Genomic DNA, 19,884 nt, shown 5'->3' on the forward strand with positions numbered 1-19,884 from the left:
ATTGATCACGCCTCCAGGTCTTAAGTTAAGTAATAAGACCTGGTACTATAATTAAGACATGCAAAATACAGCCCTCAGAGTCTGACAATCAGGCTGAGCACGTACAGCTGGAGACTGAATTATGATGACAGAATTGATCTAAATGGTATAATTAAAATGTTGTCAATTAATTGAAATAATTAGATTCAGGTTCACAGAAGATTACTTTTCTTTAAATCACTCTCTGGGTTAAAGGCCTCCCACGGTGCATTTTGACCCAATTATAAGTTTAAATCCACATTATCAATAATTGTTGTTGTATAGTGTTGTTTTTCCTGCTCATGAATCTTATACAAATAAAGTCCTCACAAAGTTTTCAGAAACTTAACTTTGTTCAATTATTTCTCCCCTTCAATAATACCAATTTCTGTTGTATTTGATGTAATTCATGACTAGTTAATTACTAGTCACCTTTACAGCGAGGTACAGCTGTCAACTTGTAAGGATTGTGTGGTATATTATGAGCGACAGCCTAAATGTTTGTAAGGTTGGCATACATGGGCAACTGGCGGCCCCCGGTGGCCATATGCGGAACCCCACCTTCACTTAATGCAGCCCTCAGGTTAATATCAGAATACTGTATGTATTATTGATTTCAGCTGTTTACAATTCCAAACATGACCCGCTTTTGTATGTCCAATGTGTTTGGATTTAGTTCATACAATTAACACAAGTATAACTAAATTAATATTAAATTAATTAAATAAAAAGGTTATTTTCAGGATTCCAATTTAAAAAAAATTGCCAATTATTTTTCAGGACTTTCAGGACGACAGCAAAGATTTACTGTATCTATGCCGGACAGTAGTACTAGTAAACTTGACCTTTGACTCTGTATTACTTCACATGGCATGCCCTTTTTTCCCCCAGTGGTTTTCAACATTTTTCATATCTTAGAGGTTTATTATTCATTCGTCCTTTGAGCCACGGACCACCATTCTACTGTAGTGGGCCATAGAGACCATCAGCTTGGGCACAGTATACTGTAGCTCTGAATTGTGTTCAGGTCATGATTGGCCTACTGTATCATCTAATGTGGTACAGTAGATATGTACATCGAGTAAAGCAGGTCATGTTTGCATGTTGTGGAATTGTAAACAGCTGAAACCAATATTATAATCAACCTGAGGGCCACATTAAGTGAAGGTGGGGGCCGCATGTGGCCCCCGGCCCGCCAGTTGTCCACCCCTGGGTTAATGTGTCAACAACACTATCTTACCATTGGCAAAGTTAGTGCCTGCACCCACGGTGGCATAATGAAATACATCTTGAAAATGATTAGTATAAAATAATAATTGATATTCTGCCTAATATTGTATTTCCTCTTTGAGGGTATACAGTGGTGGAAGGCTATACAATATTTCCCCTGTTTCTGCATGCAAAGATATACACTTTATTCCTGGAATTCACTATTCAGTAGTATTGTGTACCTTTAATGAAGTTATGCTACAGTACAGTACAGTACAGTACAGCAGGGGTTCTCTCAGTTCAAGCGAAAGGTATACAGGGTCAATACAAAACTGCTACGAGGATGAAACCAAACAAAGCATTAAGACTATAATTAAGGGTCCTCCATTTTCAATTAATCAGAAAAGGGACAATAAGTGACGTGACAGATATCGTGTCACTTTGTGCCGTGCTATGAGCTTGTAGATCTGCTCTTTTTTCCTATATGAAAGCTCACTCACAACATGAGCCAGCTTGTACTGTATGTATAGATCTCCTATTTATTGAATGAATAGAAAATACAAAACAGCTACCGGTATATCGGATTAATGCTCTCAAGCAAGTGTGTGTGTGTGTGTGTGGGCACGTGTGCGTGTGTGTGTCTCAACAAACTACGTGCAACCCAGACTCAAACTAGGGTCAAAGGGTCATATGCAAAACAGGACAAAACAATACAATTCCTAGATAAACAAGAAACAAACAACAACACAAAAAACAACAAAACAAAAACTGTAACAAAACAACATTTCACGTAACATGGACATAACGTGTTATGTCTATATTATGTGAAATGTTGTTTTTTGTTTTGTTTGTTTCTTGTTTATCTAGGAATTGTATTGTTTTGTTTTGTCTGGTTGAATTGTTTGTCTTTATGTATGAAGTGTATTTAGTGAATTTCGGACCCCTTGAAAACGAGATGGTTCATCTCAAGGGATTGTTCCTAATAAAGAATTTCAGATTATGCCACTAAAATGTGGAACACCCTACCAACAGCCATTAAGAAATGTGAATCCCCCCCCCTTTTTCCCATAGCCTACTGTACATGTTTTTACCTCTTTTTTTTAAACTTTCTTTATGTGATGATTTCCTCTTTTTCATAGAAGTGTACATCTGTACCTCTTTGAATGTTCTGATTAATTGAAAATGGAGGACCCAGAATAAGTCTAGTGATTTTCGGTGTCGCCCTGAAAGTACCAGTAGTTTTTGTATTGGCTTTCATTTGAAATGAACCCATTCTACATACTGTGAGATAACATTTTCAATCAATAAATCAATCAATCTCTATACTGCCATGTTTATCATTCTGTTGCTAATGGTGTGACGTCGCCCTATGCAGGGTGACACTAGTCATGACAACTAAAACATTTGAACAAACTAGCTAAACCAAAGAACGCTATGTTATTAACATAAACCAAGCTCCACATTTGTACATTTTATTTCACATTCATATATTAATTGGGACATTTTCACATGTACACAAAACATTCATTTAGCACAAAGTTCATTTAAACTGAGTACAGTGACGGCAGACAGGAATAATAAAGTAATAAACCAGACACTAGTTTTGCGTATAGCCAGACAAGACAACTTATTCCACACATTTCTGAATGCCATATTATATCGGGGTCTTCAAGGGTTTTCAGGCCACGGCCCATTTAGCTGAGAGAGAGATGAAGGGACTAGTAAGTGTTCCAAATTAAACCGTTTCTTAGATGTCCTGCTCTTTCCCCCCACCATGTACACCAAGGGCTGTATTTTGGGTGTCTTAAGTACCAGGTCTTATTACTTAACTTAACCTGGAGGTGTGATCAATGCCATTTGGCTAATCTATGTGGCCAAAGAGCATTGACCACGCCTCCAGGTCTTAAGTTAAGTAATAAGACCTGGTACTTAAGACACGCAAAATACAGCGCCAAACCTCTTTGACGAAAGCAGCCGATCTACGAGCCGAGAGCTCACATAACGCCTCGCAAAAACACAGATACTTGGTGGCCCGGCCGGTCCCCCGTAGTAACTCGGAGGGTATCTGGTATCGGGTCACCCCTAAACCATCTCGCCCCTCGATATTTTTGTTTCATTGAGAATAAGGTTAGAAACATAAGTTTAGGATTATAGGCATAGTTTTACTGGGGTTAAGTTTAGGTATAGGGTTAGGTTTAGGCATAAACCGCCGCGCCCAGGGCACTCCTCTGTGGATTCGTCTGGAACTACACCTGGCATTCAGACATTGTGGAATTATAGTTGTCTGGCAACGTGAGGTTTTGCAGACAGTAACAGAGACCGGACACTTAAAACAGTGTAGTTTCCAGAAGAGAATTATGCCGTCCATTAATACTCCAAAATCCTACTATTAACAGTTTTAATCTTGGAGCTGAGCCAACGAGGATCCATGGTGAATCATGATGACCATAACACATCTGATTCTTCTACACCAATCAGAGATGACGCTGCTAAACGTTACGACGATGACTCAGGTTATATTAGTGAATAAGTCTCTCTGCGTGATGTCGCATATTTACACTTTTATGTCCTTCTTCGAACCAGAGTGTCATCATGACACCCTCCGGCCTCTGGGAGGGCACCTGGCCGCCCCCCTCCTCCCCCGAACAACACGGGACAATTGTGTTTGTGTAGAGTAGACGCTTCGAACCCTCAACCTCCATGGTGGTGGGCAGGCACTTCACAATCACCACTGCACTGCCCCCAAGCACATTATAGCTGATAATACAATTGAGTACCACAGACGAAAAACAGTCTAAGTCCAAATTTCATTCTGACCCCTCCACGAAAAGGCCTCGTTGTCCTGAACCCTTATCTATCATTTATACATTATGGATCAATAGTGTGGACTTAGACAGCTGTTTTTCGTCTGTGCACGGCATTCTCCGTGGAGAAAATGAAGGTTTTGAAGTTTTCTTGTGGAAATTCACTTACTGTCGCCGTCTAATAGAGTAACTACTAGTATTCATATACTGTAGCAACAGTGAGCAGACAGGCAGCAACACAGTTCACATCAGAGTATAACTATTCACATCACAGTGACAAATTAATGCAACTATATTCACATCACAGTAAAAAATACTTTGGCTCATTTGTTGTCAAGTGAAAGACAGAATATTAAAAAAAAAGCTCTATTGTACCGTCAGTGTTTGCCAGTGACGTATTGCCAAGCAATATAACATTTAAGTAATCTTACTACTTTACCTAAGTAGGAACTAAGTTAAGTAATATTATTACTTTACTGGTGGAGTAAGAAGTAACTTCTTACACTTCCTGAGCACCGACACTGTGTGTATATACATCAGTGACTCTCAACCTTCTCTGGATCAGGGCCCACCCATAGAAAAAGTGTTTCTATGGGTGGCCACGTGTATTTTCTTAACATTGATTGTGTTCTGGCCTTAATGGGGAAAACACCACAATACATATCCTCGTGACCCACAGGTTGAGAACCGCCGACCATAGACAAATCCACCTTCACATCACATGCGTCTTATCAGATTTTTCAAACAACAAACATAAATGTAGCTACAACTGTATAAAAAAATAACACTGGTTCTCGAAACCCGGTCTGAGGAGGACCACCAGCAGTCCAAATGGACCCTCGGGAGGTCTGTAACTTTGAGCGAGTTTAAATGGAACCAAATGAGTCCTTTTTTGAAGCACGCTCCAAATGAGTCCATACTACAGAATAACATAAGTGGCATTAAGGCTCATACATAGTCTGGGTTTTCGGTGGTGAGGTGACCACCGCTCCGGTGGTGAGCTGACCACCGGAGCTGAAATAACGTTGAGCGGTGGTGAGTAAAAACAGAGAGAAGGGCTGGAGCGGTGGCGGTGGTTTGCCGACGTCATGTTGTAGTTTGGTGGTCACCTCACCACCGATAATCCAGACTATGTATGAGCCTTTAATCAGACGGCAGCGGTGATGACCTGGTCACCTCAGCACCACACCTATAGCTGTTTCTACTATCTCAACCCACCAGAACTGGAAGGGTTAATGTTACTACACTCTCAAAGTTACAGACCTATAACTAAGGGTCCATATTTCTACACTACAGTCACAGACCCGTAATTGGTTCCATTTGTACACACTGAGAGTTACAGACCCTGTAAGGGTCCGTTTGGTGCCATTTGCACACTCTCAGAATTACATTTGGACCCCCAGTGGTCCCCAGACCAATGCCAATGTAAAAACAATGACACAGTGACGCCATCTATTGGTCTGAAGCTTCCAGTTCAACATTTTGACCCACAAATAGAAAATATTAATAATAATGTTTCGTTTGAAAGCATTCTATACAAACCATAGCTAATCAAGTCTGGCATTGTGATCGTTAGCTAGCATACAGGCTGACTATGTAAACTTTAGCTAGCCGAAAAGTTGAAGTATCAAGATTTTAGCTAGCACACAGGTTGACCATGTGGACCGTTAGCTAATGTCAGTTAGCTAATGCCGTTGACCATGGGAACATTAGCTATCATTAGTTAGCTAATACCGCTGACCTTGTGAACAATTAGCTGTCATTAGTTAGCTAACACTGTTGACCATGTGAACATTAGCTATTGTTAGTTAGCTAACACTGTCGACCATGTGAACATTAGCTAGCATACGGGTTGACTGTGTGAACGTACAGTACCCTAGCGTGAAGGTTGACACGTGAACGATAGCTAACATCAGCTAGCATGCAGGGTAACATTAGCTAACATTATTCAGCGTACAGGATAATGTTAGCTAACATAACCTAGTGTAAAGAGCAACATTAGCTATAGCATTATTTAGCGTACGGGTGCGTGCAGCGCAGCGTTCATTCCCAGGTACTCCAGGTTCTCGGCCGCGGGGAGGAACAAACTGCTGTGAGTGGGCGGGGTTACGTCGGGCGGTGGCAGGAAGTCCTCGTGGTAGTCGGGGTTGTCCAGGATGTCGTAGTACACGGCCGGTTGCAGCGAGTTGCGAGTGTTCAGGTATTCAGGTCCCTCGGAAACACACGCCGGGAGTTTTGGTTCCTCCTCGTAGGCCTGTAAAAACGATCATGAAATGAGGACGATTAATTGTCGTACAAATAATGAAGATTTTAAAGGACCACTTCACCACTTTTCAACCCATCTTCATTTAACTGCCCACAGCCCTCTTATGAGTCACAGACCGAGTAGATTTTGTTTTCATGATTATTAGTGAGGACCTATTATATGAAGATAGGTTGAAAAGTGGTGAAGTGGTCCTTTAATAGTTTTTTGGCATAGTTAAATGTAGTAATACTTGATGCAGTAACAGGCCTCTACCTCCAGGGGGTCAGGGTGCTGCTGGGTGGCTCCCCAGTCCAGGTCCAGGTCCTCGTAGTTGGGATTCGCTACCTCCGAGTGGTGCCTGTGGTGGCCGGGTCCACCCACCACACCCTGGCTGGGTCCACCCATACTCTGGTTCATGTACTCTAAGGAGGAGACAGAGAGGGTTTTTGATGTCACTTTTCATTCCCACGGCCAGCGCCCTAGGGGGCGCCACCGTTCACCACCAAGAGCGCCTCCTCGTCTCCCGAACGAAGGAGGTCGCGGTGATCGGACTAATCACTGGCTAAAGGCCTATTCATAGTCTGGATTTTCGGTGGTGAGCTAAAAACAGAGAGAAGGGCTGGAGCGGTGGTTTGCTCTTCACCGAGGCTCGTGACGTCATGTTGTAGTTCGGTGGTCACCTCAGTGACGTCATGTTGTAGTTCGGTGGTCACCTCAACACCGATAATCCAGACTATGTATGAGCCTTAAGAGTCTTCAGATTGGAGCTGCTGTTGAGCCACTAAACGCAGTCGCTTTATTTATCCAGCGCCATTTGAAATGGAATACTCTTAAAAATACCTCATCCTCCACCTTGCTCTTTGCGTGGTTAAAATAATTGCTATTTTTTTCCCTAAGTGGTTAAAAGAATACTTCCTATCAATTACTCATCCCATGAAGCCTTGAATTCATGTTTCTTTTTTCTTTTCTTTTTTTATATATTTTTTGTGACTTTTGAGACTTGCCAATATAATAATTGAACATTTGTTATATTTGTGGTGTCGTCTGAGAGACCAATGCAAAACGATATAAAAGAATAATATAAACTCTCACAGTGTAATCACTGATGATATATTTAAATAATAAAGTAACACACACACACACACACACACACACACACGCGTGTGCGTATGTACCGTACGTACCAGGTCCAGAGTAGAAGTGGTCTCTCTCCAGACTGTACGGGTTTGTAGGGTCTGTGATGTAACGAAGTATTACGCTGTTTTCTCTCACTGGGAGAGCATGACCATTCTGGAGAGACAGAGAGAGAGAGACAGACAGAGAGACAGACAGACAGACAGACAGACAGAGAGACAGACAGACAGAGAGACAGACAGACAGAGAGACAGACAGACAGACAGAGACAGACAGAGAGAGAGAGAGAGACAGACAGACAATAACAATGGTTGGACGTTGCAACTATAAAACTCAGCACAAAAGATTCTGAAACTTAACTTTGTTCCGTTGCGGCTGCTTTTGGATCTTTTAAGCTGTGTTGCTCATTCCGCAAACGCCCGGTCCTTATACAATCTATAGCTCGTTGCAAAGGTGACTAATCAACGATTACAATGATATAAAATACAATACGAATTGGTATTATTAAAGTGGAGAAATAATGGACCAAAATTAAGTTTCTGAACTTTTTGTGCCCGGGTTTAAATGGAGTTGGAACAACGGATGTTCAGGAGGTGGAGAAACGCACATTGACCCCGCCCTCCACGCCACTCTCCGCCCTCCACGCCAATCTACAGTACCTGTCCCTATTTATACCCGCCCAATGCCACCCAGAATCCTCATTGTTTCGCCCGCCTCGCTGCGTCGCATACAAGCCACTTTCCTCCAGGCGTTCGCATCCCACCTCCACCACCTTCACCTCCGTAGTAGCTCCTTTCCCTGCTCTCCTTATCGGCTCTAGAAATACATTCACGTTAACCCATTCTGACCTGAGATCAGATTCATACGAGGTTTCCACTGGACACACACTGGTCTGATGAACCCATTCTGACCTGAGATCAGATTCTAAAAATGTCAGTTGTTCTTCGATTTTTCAAAAATAGCAGACCTACAAGCTCGTAGCGCGCCACTCGGTGGCGCGCTATGAGCTTGTAGATCTGCTATTTTTCAATAGCTAAAGCATAACATGATGCTAAACACCAAAATGGGTTCCCGGTCAGAATGGGTTGATGCTACAGTGTGTGTGTGTGTGTGTGTGTGTGTGTGTGTTTACCGCGGTGGTAGCCTTAGAGGGAGCGAGGTATTCGTCACCGTCGTCGTCACTGTCGTCTTCCTCCTCCAGGTCTTCAGGGAGAAGAGACGAGAATCTCCTACTGTCTGTAGGAGAACGCACACTCCTACACTCATCACCCTACACGCACGCACACACACACACACACACACACGCACACACACACACACACACACAAACACACACACACACACACACACACAGGTTGGTCGACTACCTTTTTTTTTCACTGCCGGAAAAAAATGGGCATCTTTGACAGAGACAGACAGACAGTCTCACCAGTATCACCAGGTATCTTGAAGGGTCTCTGGCCATTTTAGAGAATTCAACGATGAGCTCTCTGAACGTGGGACGGCTGGTCGCGTCGATCATCCAACCTAACATGCACAAGTCAGCCACACACACACACACACACACGCACACACACACGCACGCACGCACACACACACATACATTAAGTGTGCATAAATACATTAAACAGTGTCTACATTTAACAGAGCACCGAAGTCCTGACGTCACTGTCAGTAGAGGGCGTCAGTCCCCAGGTTCATGTATTTTTTATTTGCATTATAATCCCCATAGGGGGGATTTTAGATCTCTTCATATAAGAACTGCGTTTGATAAATAAACCGATCACCCCGGCCTTTTCACTCCTATGGATATGAAGCATCGACTGAAGGTGGAAATGTACAAATATTGCAAAGAGTAACAAAATAAGCGTTAGAAACGAGTCAAATAACCCAGAGACGACATTTCCGGGTAGGCGGGGTGGCTGCATCTGCCCCGTCGCACAACATAAACTGAATGTTAATTACGTTTATTTTAATTTTATTGATATTTAATGTTTCGTGGTTCTAGTACGAGTTGAGTCACCACCAGCTGAGCTTTACGTCAACGAGGAATCTCAGGAACGCTATAATGTGTTGACAGCTGGGCGTGACGTATATTAGCAGCGATATTGCCTTTATATGTAAGTTTCAAGGCTTTTGCGGCCACATTAATTCCATTTTCTCCAGAAACTGGCTGTATCAAATATTAACGGACATCATTAACGACACACAGCCACTCCCCCCCCCCCCCCCCTGACAGAAAGGCCGGGGTGGTCGGTTTATTTTTCAAACACAGTTCTTATATGAAGCGATCTAAAATCCCCCCTATGGGGATTATAATGCAAATAAAAAATACATGAACCTGTGTGCTGGCGCCCTCTACTGAAAGTTGTGGCAGTTCAGCCTGCCACTGAGACTGAATGGCTAAAGTTTGAATTATTTATTGTGTATGTTGCAATTATATTATTTTGGGATGTGTATGTAAATGAGATGATGATGATGATGATGATGCTTGATTGATAATTGGTTGACTCCATTGTAGGGAGCAACTATCAGCTGTGGGGTGTGGGGGGGGACATACCAACAGTATGCAGGTTTGTTTAGAGTAATCTGATTTATCATTGTGTACATTATGTGGATAATGTGTGGAATATTAGGTAACACTTTAACCCATTCTGAACGGGAACCCATATTGGTGTTAGCATCATGTTATGCTTTAGCTATTGAAAAATAGCAGATCTACAAGCTCATAGCGCGCCACCGAGTGGCGCGCTACGAGCTTGTAGGTCTGCTATTTTTGAAAAATCGAAGAACGACTTGACATTTTTTAGAATCTGATCTCAGGTCAGAATGGGTTAATCAGACCAGTGTGTGTCCAGTGGAAACCTCGTATGAATCTGATCTCAGGTCAGAATGGGTTAAATGTGTGTATATGAAATGTGGTGTCTCTGGACATTGAGTAACTGGGGAAATTGTGGAATCAATTTAGGGTTGGTATATGGTCCGTGGGAGGGGCTATGGTCCGTGGGAGGGGCTTAGCCTGTATAAGTAGGGAGACTTCCCACTGCCAGTCAGTCAAAGCAGGACTGCAGATGTGTGAGAAGGACCGAGGGCCAACCTGCCAGTTGCTGTGTAAATACCTTTGTTTAGTTTTGATCGTGTGAAAAGGTGAATAAAGAACAGACTTCTCTGCATCCAAGGTCTCTGTCTGACAGTTTTCTCCAACTTTTGGCTGTTCTTCCTACAAGTGCCTTATATTTTCGGCAAACACTACCCACACTAAAGGCTCATACATAGTCTAAATTTTCGGTGGTTAGGTGACCACCGAACTACAACATGACGTCACGAGCCGCGGTGAAGAGCAAACCACTGCCACCGCTCCAGCCCTTCTCTCTGTTTTTACTCACCACCGCTCAACGTTATGTCAGCTCCGGTGGTCAGCTCACCACCGGAGCGGTGGTCACCTCACCACCGAAAATCCAGACTATGAATAGGCCTTAACTATAGGGCAAAGTGTGACACAAGTGACGTCAGACTTCGGTGCTCTAGTGCACACGACGATATATATATATATATGTATTGTATTTACATACATTTAACCAGTATCATGTACACGTCTATGGTGCACACGGGGGGTTGGGGGAGGCGCTCTCCTCTCTCCAGGATGGAACAGATCTCATTGGCCGGAATCCCATCGTACGGCTTGGAACCCCATGTCATCAGCTCCCACACTGTCACTCCTATGGAGATAGAGAGACATAGTGTTATAACTGGAGAGAGAGAGAGAGACAGACAGACACTGTCATACCTATCCACACTTTTCCTGGGCTGTGTGTGCTCCAGTTCCTGTTGATTTCATTGGATATCATTGGTCATCTGACCAGTTTCATTGGCTTTCATTGGATCAAATCGACAGGAACTGGAGCACACACAGCCCAGGAAAAGTGTGGATAGAGGGCATGAGTGTGACATCATCATACCCGAAGTTATGCGGGAACGCCCGCTGAGTGTCAAGAAACGACTTCCTGGCCTTGACAGCCCACACTGTACATCCAGACAGAATCCTGAGACCTCTCGTGGCTTATTGCTTAATTAACTGTTCCTTTTAGTTGGTGTTTTACTTTTCTGTTGTTTCCCTTGTGTGCTTTTATTTTGTAGCATTGTTCCTAGTGTTTCCTGTCTGCCTTGTTTTGCTGTCACCTGCCTTGTCTCGCCTCCCTGTATCAGTGTAACCCTAGTCCACCTGTGTTCTGTTTGCCTGTTAGCCTATCCTAGTGTTGGATTGTCAGTTGTGTTCACCTGTGTCCTGTCTGCCTTTCAGTTCCTTTGTCAGATTGTTATTGTAGTCAGCAGTGTTCTGTATGTTCCTGAGTTTTGGTAATAAATCTGTCACATTTGAGCTCCTCTGTCTCGACTTGACTGTCTGCGGTTGGGTCCTAACTCTGCCTCGCACTACATGAGAACAGGAAGGGGAATGTATAACCCATAGGTACCAAACATGGTGGTCTGTCAATCATGTGATGTGTCACTTCCTATAGACTTCCACTCCCTCCTATCCTATGCTTGAATGTTTGGTGGCAGCATGCTCTGCTGCTGTGTTTGATGATCAAACTCCTGCTGTCCAATCCAATCGCTACTCAACGGTGAGTTAATAAGAGTCACATGGTTAGGTTTATTGTCAATGTTGTGGTCGTTTTGGTAAATGTTTTGAAATGCATCTGCTAAACAGTGCTGGTAACATTTTGTTTTTAAGGATAGCATCATGCCACTTTATTTATTCATAGGTTGTGCGTGGTGTTGGTAACTCTTAACTTTTCCATATGAATCTTTTTAAATGTTTTGTCCATGTTTTGCTTTAGTTTTTAGCTTGTGTTTTTTTTTTTTAAATAGGCTCTATGTTTTATGTTGCACTGCCAATAACTGAGGGGAAACGATATTGTACATAGGAAAATGACAACTAAAGTGATTCTGATGCTCTTCTGTAAACGCTATAGTGGAGCTAAGCGAAAAGCCAGTGTTAGTATAGTGTGTAAAGCTGTGAAGTTACCATAGCTCCACACATCACTCTGATGGGTGTAGGTCCAGTGGAGGATAGACTCCAGAGCCATCCACTTTATAGGAACCTGAGAGAGAGAGAGAGAGAGAGAGAGAGAGAGAGAGGTACGTACATGAGCCTGCCTGTCTGTGTCACATTACATCAAAGGTGTGAGACAGAAGAAAGCAGACATGTCAAAGGTTGCAGATTGGGTACGACACCACCAGCACAAAACTAAAGCTATTAAAAAAATCACACACGTGTGAACTGAGTGGTGCAAAACTGTGGAATGCACTTCTCATTGCAGTCAGAACTGCAGCATCACTCCCAATCTTCCGCCGTAGTCTGAAAACCCACCTTTTCAGACTCCACCATGGCCCATAGCACTTACCCTATACCCCCTTAGATAGCATTTCTGTAGACTTAGATAGCAGTTGATACAGACTTATAGCATGTTATGTAGACAGCACTATAATTGCATTGTATATAGTCATAGCACGCCATAGTACATATGTATAGCATAGTAGTATATATGTATATGTATAGTTTCATTATATAGATATTCCACTGTTACGTTCTTAGCTTACGCATGTTTCATGATAGATGCTTTTTATGTGATGTATTCCCATGCTTTTCTGTTCTTGCTTAAAGGTATTATTCAGTGATTTCACTTAATTCAAATATCACTTCTTTTTTTGTTTTGTTGTGATAATCCTCTCTACTATAGAGTGTGCTGACCATATAAGGAGTTCCTCCCTGTCCCCAGTTAACCCCTGGGGGTCAAAAAACCTTAGGTTTCGTTTTTGACTCTCAGTCTATCCTGATTGGATGAAAGCTTGGGTCCCAAGGCAAAAACGAAACCTAAGGTTTTTTGAGTGAAATCACTGAATATACCTTTAACCCATTCTGACCTGAGATCAGATTCATACGAGGTTTCCACTGGACACACACTGGTCTGATGAACCCATTCTGACCTGAGATCAGATTCTAAAAATGTCAGTCGTTCTTCGAATTTTTCAAAAATAGCAGACCTACAAGCTCGTATCGCGCCACTCGGTGGCGCGATATGAGCTTGTAGATCTGCTATTTTTCAATAGGTAAAGCATAACATGATGCTAACACCAAAATGGGTGCCCGGTCAGAATGGGTTAATGTAAGTCGCTCTGGATTAAGAGCGTCTGCTAAATGCCTAAATTGTAAATTGTGTACCTTCCCTCCATCAGCGTGGTACTCCTTCTCGTCGTGGTTCAGGAGTTTGGCCAGACCGAAGTCTGTGATCTTCACGTGATGAGGAGATTTGACCAGGACGTTACGCGCCGCCAGGTCTCTGTGCACCAGGTGGCGCTGTTCCAGGTAGTTCATGCCCTGGAAAAAAAACACCATATATAGGCCTCTAATGTCACTTATATCACGTTGTGTATTTTACTCATTTATTTGAAAACTTTAGTTTAAGCCATTTTGGTGGCGGGAACCCCTTTTGGTGTATTGAAAAATAGCAGATCTACAAGCTTTTTGAAAAATCGAAGAACGACTGACACAGAAACATGGCTTTTTCAGAAAACTGTCAGGATGTAGAAGAACATTTTTAGAATCTGATCTCAGGTCAAAATGGGTTAACCCATTCTGAACGGGAACCCGTTTTGGTGTTGGCATCATGTTATGCTTTATCTATTGAAAAATAGCAGATCTACAAGCTCATAGCGCGCCACCGAGTGGCGCGCTACGAGCTTGTATGTCTGCTATTTATTGAAAAATCGAAGAACGACTGACATTTTTAGAATCTGATCTCAGGTCAGAATGGGTTAATCCGACCAGTGTGTTTCCAGTGGAAACCTCGTATGAATCTGATCTCGGGTCAGAATGGGTTAATCCGACCAGTGTGTTTCCAGTGGAAACCTCGTATGAATCAGGTCAGAATGGGTGAATAGTTGTAGGCTACATTGTAGATTGTGATTACCATTACAAAACATATACAGTACACGGAGCACTTCCTTTTGAACCATTTGAAAACAGCCGAGCTTGAAGATCAGGGCTGCCCAAAAGGTAGATCGCGATCTACCAGTAGATCACAATGGATGTGCAGGTATAGATCACATGACATGCCCCTATAAAGAATATTTAATTTAAATCTTAAAAACTATTTTTGGCATCTGCCACTTGAATTAAGTTGACTTGATTGACTGACATAAAAAAAAGGGCCTGTCAGCTCAATGCAATACTTTGTTTTCAAGAGTGTTGCTGCGCACAAAATTAATGTCAGTAGATTACAAATGAAATACAAAAAGAAACCTATATGTCTCCCCCTTTCCCATTCCAAGTGCATTTGTCTTAACCCATTCTGACCGGGCACCCATTTTGGTGTTGGCATCATGTTATGCTTTAGCTATTGAAAAATAGCAGATCTACAAGCTCATATCGCGCCACCGAGTGGCGCGATACGAGCTTGTAGGTCTGCTATTTTTGAAAAATCAAAGAACGACTGACGTTTTTAGAATCTGATCTCAGGTCAGAACGGGTTAATCAGACCAGTGTGTGTCCAGTGGAAACCTCGTATGAATCTGATCTCAGGTCAGAATGGGTTAAATGCAATGCCAGCACCGCTATTCCAAAGCCATTTTCAAACAAGGGTATTATGTTTCCGGTGGGTAGATCATGTTGAGCTGGTCATTTTAAAAGTAGCTCTCAAGTAAAAAAAAGTGTGGGCACCCCCTGTTGTAGAATCGACTATTTGGGAAACTTGAAACATTCTGGGACATTCTGCATATAGAGTACTTTATACTTTTGGTATTTTAAGTACAATGCAAATGCAAATACTAATGCAAATACTATTTTACACTTACTCAAGTACATTTTGAATTCCGGACTTTTACTGCAGTCACAGAGCATTTCTATATTTCAGTATTGATACTTTATTTATTTATTTATTTTTATCCCACGATTTTGTAACCCATTTTTCACCCCTGTGTCAATTATCTAATGATAATCCTGGGCTCTACACACCCTTCACCAACCTAGTCCCCATATATGGGGGACAAGGGGAGAGCAACCTAGTCCCCATATATGGGGGACAAGGGGAGAGCAACCTAGTCCCCATATATGGGGGACAAGGGGAGAGCAACCTAGTCCCCATATATGGGGGACAAGGGGAGACCAACCTAGTCCCCATATATGGGGGACAAGGGGAGACCAACCTAGTCCCCATATATGGGGGACAAGGGGAGACCAACCTAGTCCCCATATATGGGGGACAAGGGGAGAGCAACCTAGTCCCCATATATGGGGGACAAGGGGAGACCAACCTAGTCCCCATATATGGGGGACAAGGGGAGACCAACCTAGTCCCCATATATGGGGGACAAGGGGAGACCAACCTAGTCCCCATATATGGGGGACAAGGGGAGACCAACCTAGTCCCCATATATGGGGGACAAGGGGAGAGCAACGGACTTGAACTCATGCTTCCTTCATGCCTTGAGTGTCCAAGTTGCTCCTTTAACACCTGACAGGGGGGAGTTTCCCTGGTTGGACGTATAGCGCGTGGAAGGAACACGTTATTCCAACCTGTTCCTTTCCCCTCCATCAGGCAGTTTAGAGACCAGGATTACTGCATGTTTTTTTGTGAGGGTACCTACCCTATAGGGGACACGGGGAGAACATGCAAACTCCACACAGAAAGGCCCCTTCGTAGTATTGGTACTTTATACTCAGGGAGTGAGTGAGTGTGATCCTCTCTCACCTTAGCGATCTGCACACACCAGTTGAGGAGGGTCTGTGACCCCACCTGGTCTCGGTTCAGCCTGACGTAGTCCAGCAGACAGCCGTACGGCATCAGCTGAGTGACCAGCTGCACGGTGGAGGTCAGGCACACTCCCAGCAGCCGGCACACATGAGCATGGTCCACGCTGGCCATCACGTACGCCTCCTGTAAAACACACAACAACACAGAGGTCAGGCACACTGTAATACACAACACAGAGGTCAGGCACACTGTAATACACAACACAGAGGTCAGACACACTCCCAGCAGCCGGCACACATCACGTACATCACGTACATCACGCCATCACGTACGCCTCCTGTAAACAGTCACACAACAACACAGAGCTCAGGCACACTGTAATACACAACACAGAGGTCAGACACACTCCCAGCAGCCGGCACACATCACGTACATCACGTACATCACGCCATCACGTACGCCTCCTGTAAACACACAACAAACACACACGCACTATACTTGTGAATGCTATTTCTTTTGCCAAATTGTGCCTAAATATGTCCCAAAAACCAAAGGTCTGCAAGCTCATAGCGCGCCACCGAGTGGCGCGCTATGAGCTTGTAGATCTGCGATTTCTCAATAGCTAAAGTATAAACGTTAACCCAAAAAAGGGGTTCCCGCCCCCAAAATGGGTTATAAACGTCGTCTGACTGACTGACTTACATCCAGGACGTCTTTGTTGGCTTTAGGAGACGATGCTTCTCTCAGAACCTTGATGGCGACGGGAATCTTTACTTCTGGGAACTCTCCTTCTGGGACCCACAGACCCTAAACACATCACACCATAATCACTCTCCTTCTGGGACCCACAGACCCTAAACACATCACACCATAAATCACTCTCCTTCTGTCTGGTACCCACAGACCCTAAACACATCACACCATAATCACTCTCCTTCTGGGACCCACAGACCCTAAACACATCACACCATGAATCACTCTCCTTCTGTCTGGTACCCACAGACCCTAAACACATCACACCATAATCACTCTCCTTCTGGTTAACCCACAGACCCTAAACACATCACACCAAAATCACTCTCCTTCTGGGACCCACAGACCCTAAACACATCACACCATGAATCACTCTCCTTCTGGTTAACCCACAGACCCTAAACACATCACACCATGAATCACTCTCCTTCTGGTTAACCCACAGACCCTAAACACATCAAACCATAAATCACTCTCCTTCTGGGACCCACAGACCCTAAAGACATCACACCAAAATCACTCTCCTTCTGTCTGGTTAACCCACAGACCCTAAACACATCACACCATAAATCACTCTCCTTCTGGTTAACCCACAGACCCTAAACACATCACACCAAAATCACTCTCCTTCTGTCTGGGACCCACAGACCCTAAACACATCACACCAAAATCACTCTCCTTCTGTCTGGGACCCACAGACCCTAAACACATCACACCAAAATCACTCTCCTTCTGGTTAACCCACAGACCCTAAACACATCACACCAAAATCACTCTCCTTCTGGTTAACCCACAGACCCTAAACACATCACACCAAAATCACTCTCCTTCTGGTTAACCCACAGACCCTAAACACATCACACCAAAATCACTCTCCTTCTGGTTAACCCACAGACCCTAAACACATCACACCAAAGTCACTCTCCTTCTGGTTAACCCACAGACCCTAAACACATCACACCAAAATCACTCTCCTTCTGGTTAACCCACAGACCCTAAACACATCACACCAAAATCACTCTCCTTCTGGTTAACCCACAGACCCTAAACACATCACACCAAAATCACTCTCCTTCTGGTTAACCCACAGACCCTAAACACATCACACCAAAATCACTCTCCTTCTGGTTAACCCACAGACCCTAAACACATCACACCAAAATCACTCTCCTTCTGGGACCCACAGACCCTAAACACATCACACCAAAATCACTCCCCTTCTATCTGGTACCCACAGACCCTAAACACATCACACCAAAATCACTCCCCTTCTATCTGGTACCCACCAAAATGAAAATACTGTGATTGTTCTTCACCTCTTCATTTTATTGAATGTTGAGAGAAGATGTTGAGATTATGTATACATGAAAATGTATACATACATTTGGAAGCAAATTAAATAAATAAATAAAAGTAAAGCAAAGTACAGTAACTTACACGTACCGGTAAGCAGTTACTTTCAGTTACTTTGCAGTAGCGTTAACAAGTTGTTTTTTTGCCCTATAGAGCGTCGCAGTCCCGCCCCCTTTCATGACGACGCCAGGCCCAGGAAATGATTCCCCATGCATTTTCCCCCCATAGACATTTCAAAAGGTATTTATTTAAAGACGGTTACGCTGCGGACAAAGCCAGCTGGAGTTGTGACAACAATATTTTGGACCAAACAAATAATTACAAAAAAGAAAAACAAACAAAAAAAGTTTTTTTTTTCTTCTTTCTAATTATTTGTTCGGCCCAAACATTTTGTGTTTGTTGTCATGATTTGTCACGACAAGAGTTGGCTTCGTACGACGCTTAAAAGGTCTTTAAATAAATACGTTTTGTATTTGTCTATGAGGAGGAGGTCTCCTATTTGTGTGAGCAGACATTGATTTTTCAATAACTTATAAAATATATATACTGTATATAAAATGTGAAATAGGCCTTTAACCCATTTTGGTGTTAGCATCATGTCGTGCTTTAGCTATTGAAAAATAGCAGATCTACAAGCTCATAGCTTGTAGGTCTGAGCTTGTAGGTCTGCTATTTTTGAAAGATCGAAGAGCGACTGACGTAGAAGATTTTTTTTTTTAATCTGATCTCAGGTCAGAATGAAAACTGTCAGGATGTAGAAGACATTTTTAAAATCTGATCTTAGGTCAGAATGGGTTAAAATACCTTGTACACGGTTCCGAAGGCTCCGGACCCCAGGATTCGAACCCTCTTCAGCTCCGTCTCCTTCAGGATTCTCAACAGAGCCTGATTAGGAGCCTCACCGCTAGGTGCCAGAGGTTCCACCAACTGCACGCACACGCACGCGCACACGCACACACACACACACACACACACACACACACACGCACACGCACACACGCGCACACGCGCACACACACACACACACACACACACACACACACACACACACATAGTAGTGTTTGCGTAAGAGTCTGCAGTATGTCTAAGGCTTCGTAACCACATCAAGAACAACTGTTCTGTGCTCTGCCTGTGTTTCATGGCCGCCCCAATGCTTTTCCAAAGGAAGTCACGTGGTTTGACCAAACCCCCCCATCACACACACACAGTGTTTGAGATGCCTGCCACTGACCTCTCTCTCCTGTAGGAGGCGCCGTACGGTCCTCTTCCTCTTGATGTGTTTCCGCCGCAGACACACGAAGGCGGCCAGCGATAGGACGACGGCGAGCAGGAGCCCGCCCACAACGCCCAAGGCAGCCATGTTGTGTACGGGAGCCCTGTAGGGACAAACAACCAGTAGTGTATATATATATACTCGAGTAAATACTCAACGAGTATGAATTCTATAGACCTTGAACATGTGATCATTGAGATTTACTCATGAACTCTGGTGCTACTGCTCCGTCCCGCCCAACACTCCCCCCCCCCCAGTGGTCAATATCATCCTGCCCGCCCGGCTTCCCTCCCGCGAGCACGGGACAATTGAGAGTATAGGTTTTCCCATCAGGACACGCCC

At 43.6% G+C, this 19,884-nt stretch overlaps 1 protein-coding gene across 6 annotated transcripts in view; it reads right to left on the reverse strand.

Annotated features, from left to right (window-relative positions):
* Window positions 1-5,841: 5,841 nt before the first annotated feature.
* LOC308336550 (melanoma receptor tyrosine-protein kinase-like) overlaps window positions 5,842-19,884 on the reverse strand; it is a 51,488-nt gene continuing 37,445 nt past the window's right edge. For 2 of the 6 annotated variants that reach the window (XM_080793946.1, XM_080793945.1), the window contains 12 exons: window positions 19,501-19,645; window positions 19,074-19,196; window positions 16,866-16,970; window positions 16,161-16,346; window positions 13,634-13,789; window positions 12,437-12,512; window positions 10,983-11,129; window positions 8,840-8,937; window positions 8,543-8,680; window positions 7,461-7,566; window positions 6,550-6,698; window positions 5,842-6,285 (listed from right to left, as the gene is read on the reverse strand). In XM_080793946.1, the coding sequence (XP_080650072.1) occupies window positions 6,046-6,285; window positions 6,550-6,698; window positions 7,461-7,566; window positions 8,543-8,680; window positions 8,840-8,937; window positions 10,983-11,129; window positions 12,437-12,512; window positions 13,634-13,789; window positions 16,161-16,346; window positions 16,866-16,970; window positions 19,074-19,196; window positions 19,501-19,645 (1,669 nt within the window). In that variant the 3' untranslated portion in view covers window positions 5,842-6,045. Of the gene's footprint in view, window positions 6,286-6,526; window positions 6,699-7,460; window positions 7,567-8,542; window positions 8,681-8,839; window positions 8,938-10,982; window positions 11,130-12,436; window positions 12,513-13,633; window positions 13,790-16,160; window positions 16,347-16,865; window positions 16,971-19,073; window positions 19,197-19,500; window positions 19,646-19,884 lie in introns of all 6 variants that reach the window. The other 4 variants (XM_080793948.1, XM_080793949.1, XM_080793947.1 and 1 more) reach the window with 4 other exon arrangements.

The sequence above is a fragment of the Protomyctophum bolini genome (assembly GCF_963924005.1).
Source record: "Protomyctophum bolini genome assembly, chromosome: 21".
Classification (NCBI taxonomy): domain Eukaryota; kingdom Metazoa; phylum Chordata; class Actinopteri; order Myctophiformes; family Myctophidae; genus Protomyctophum; species Protomyctophum bolini.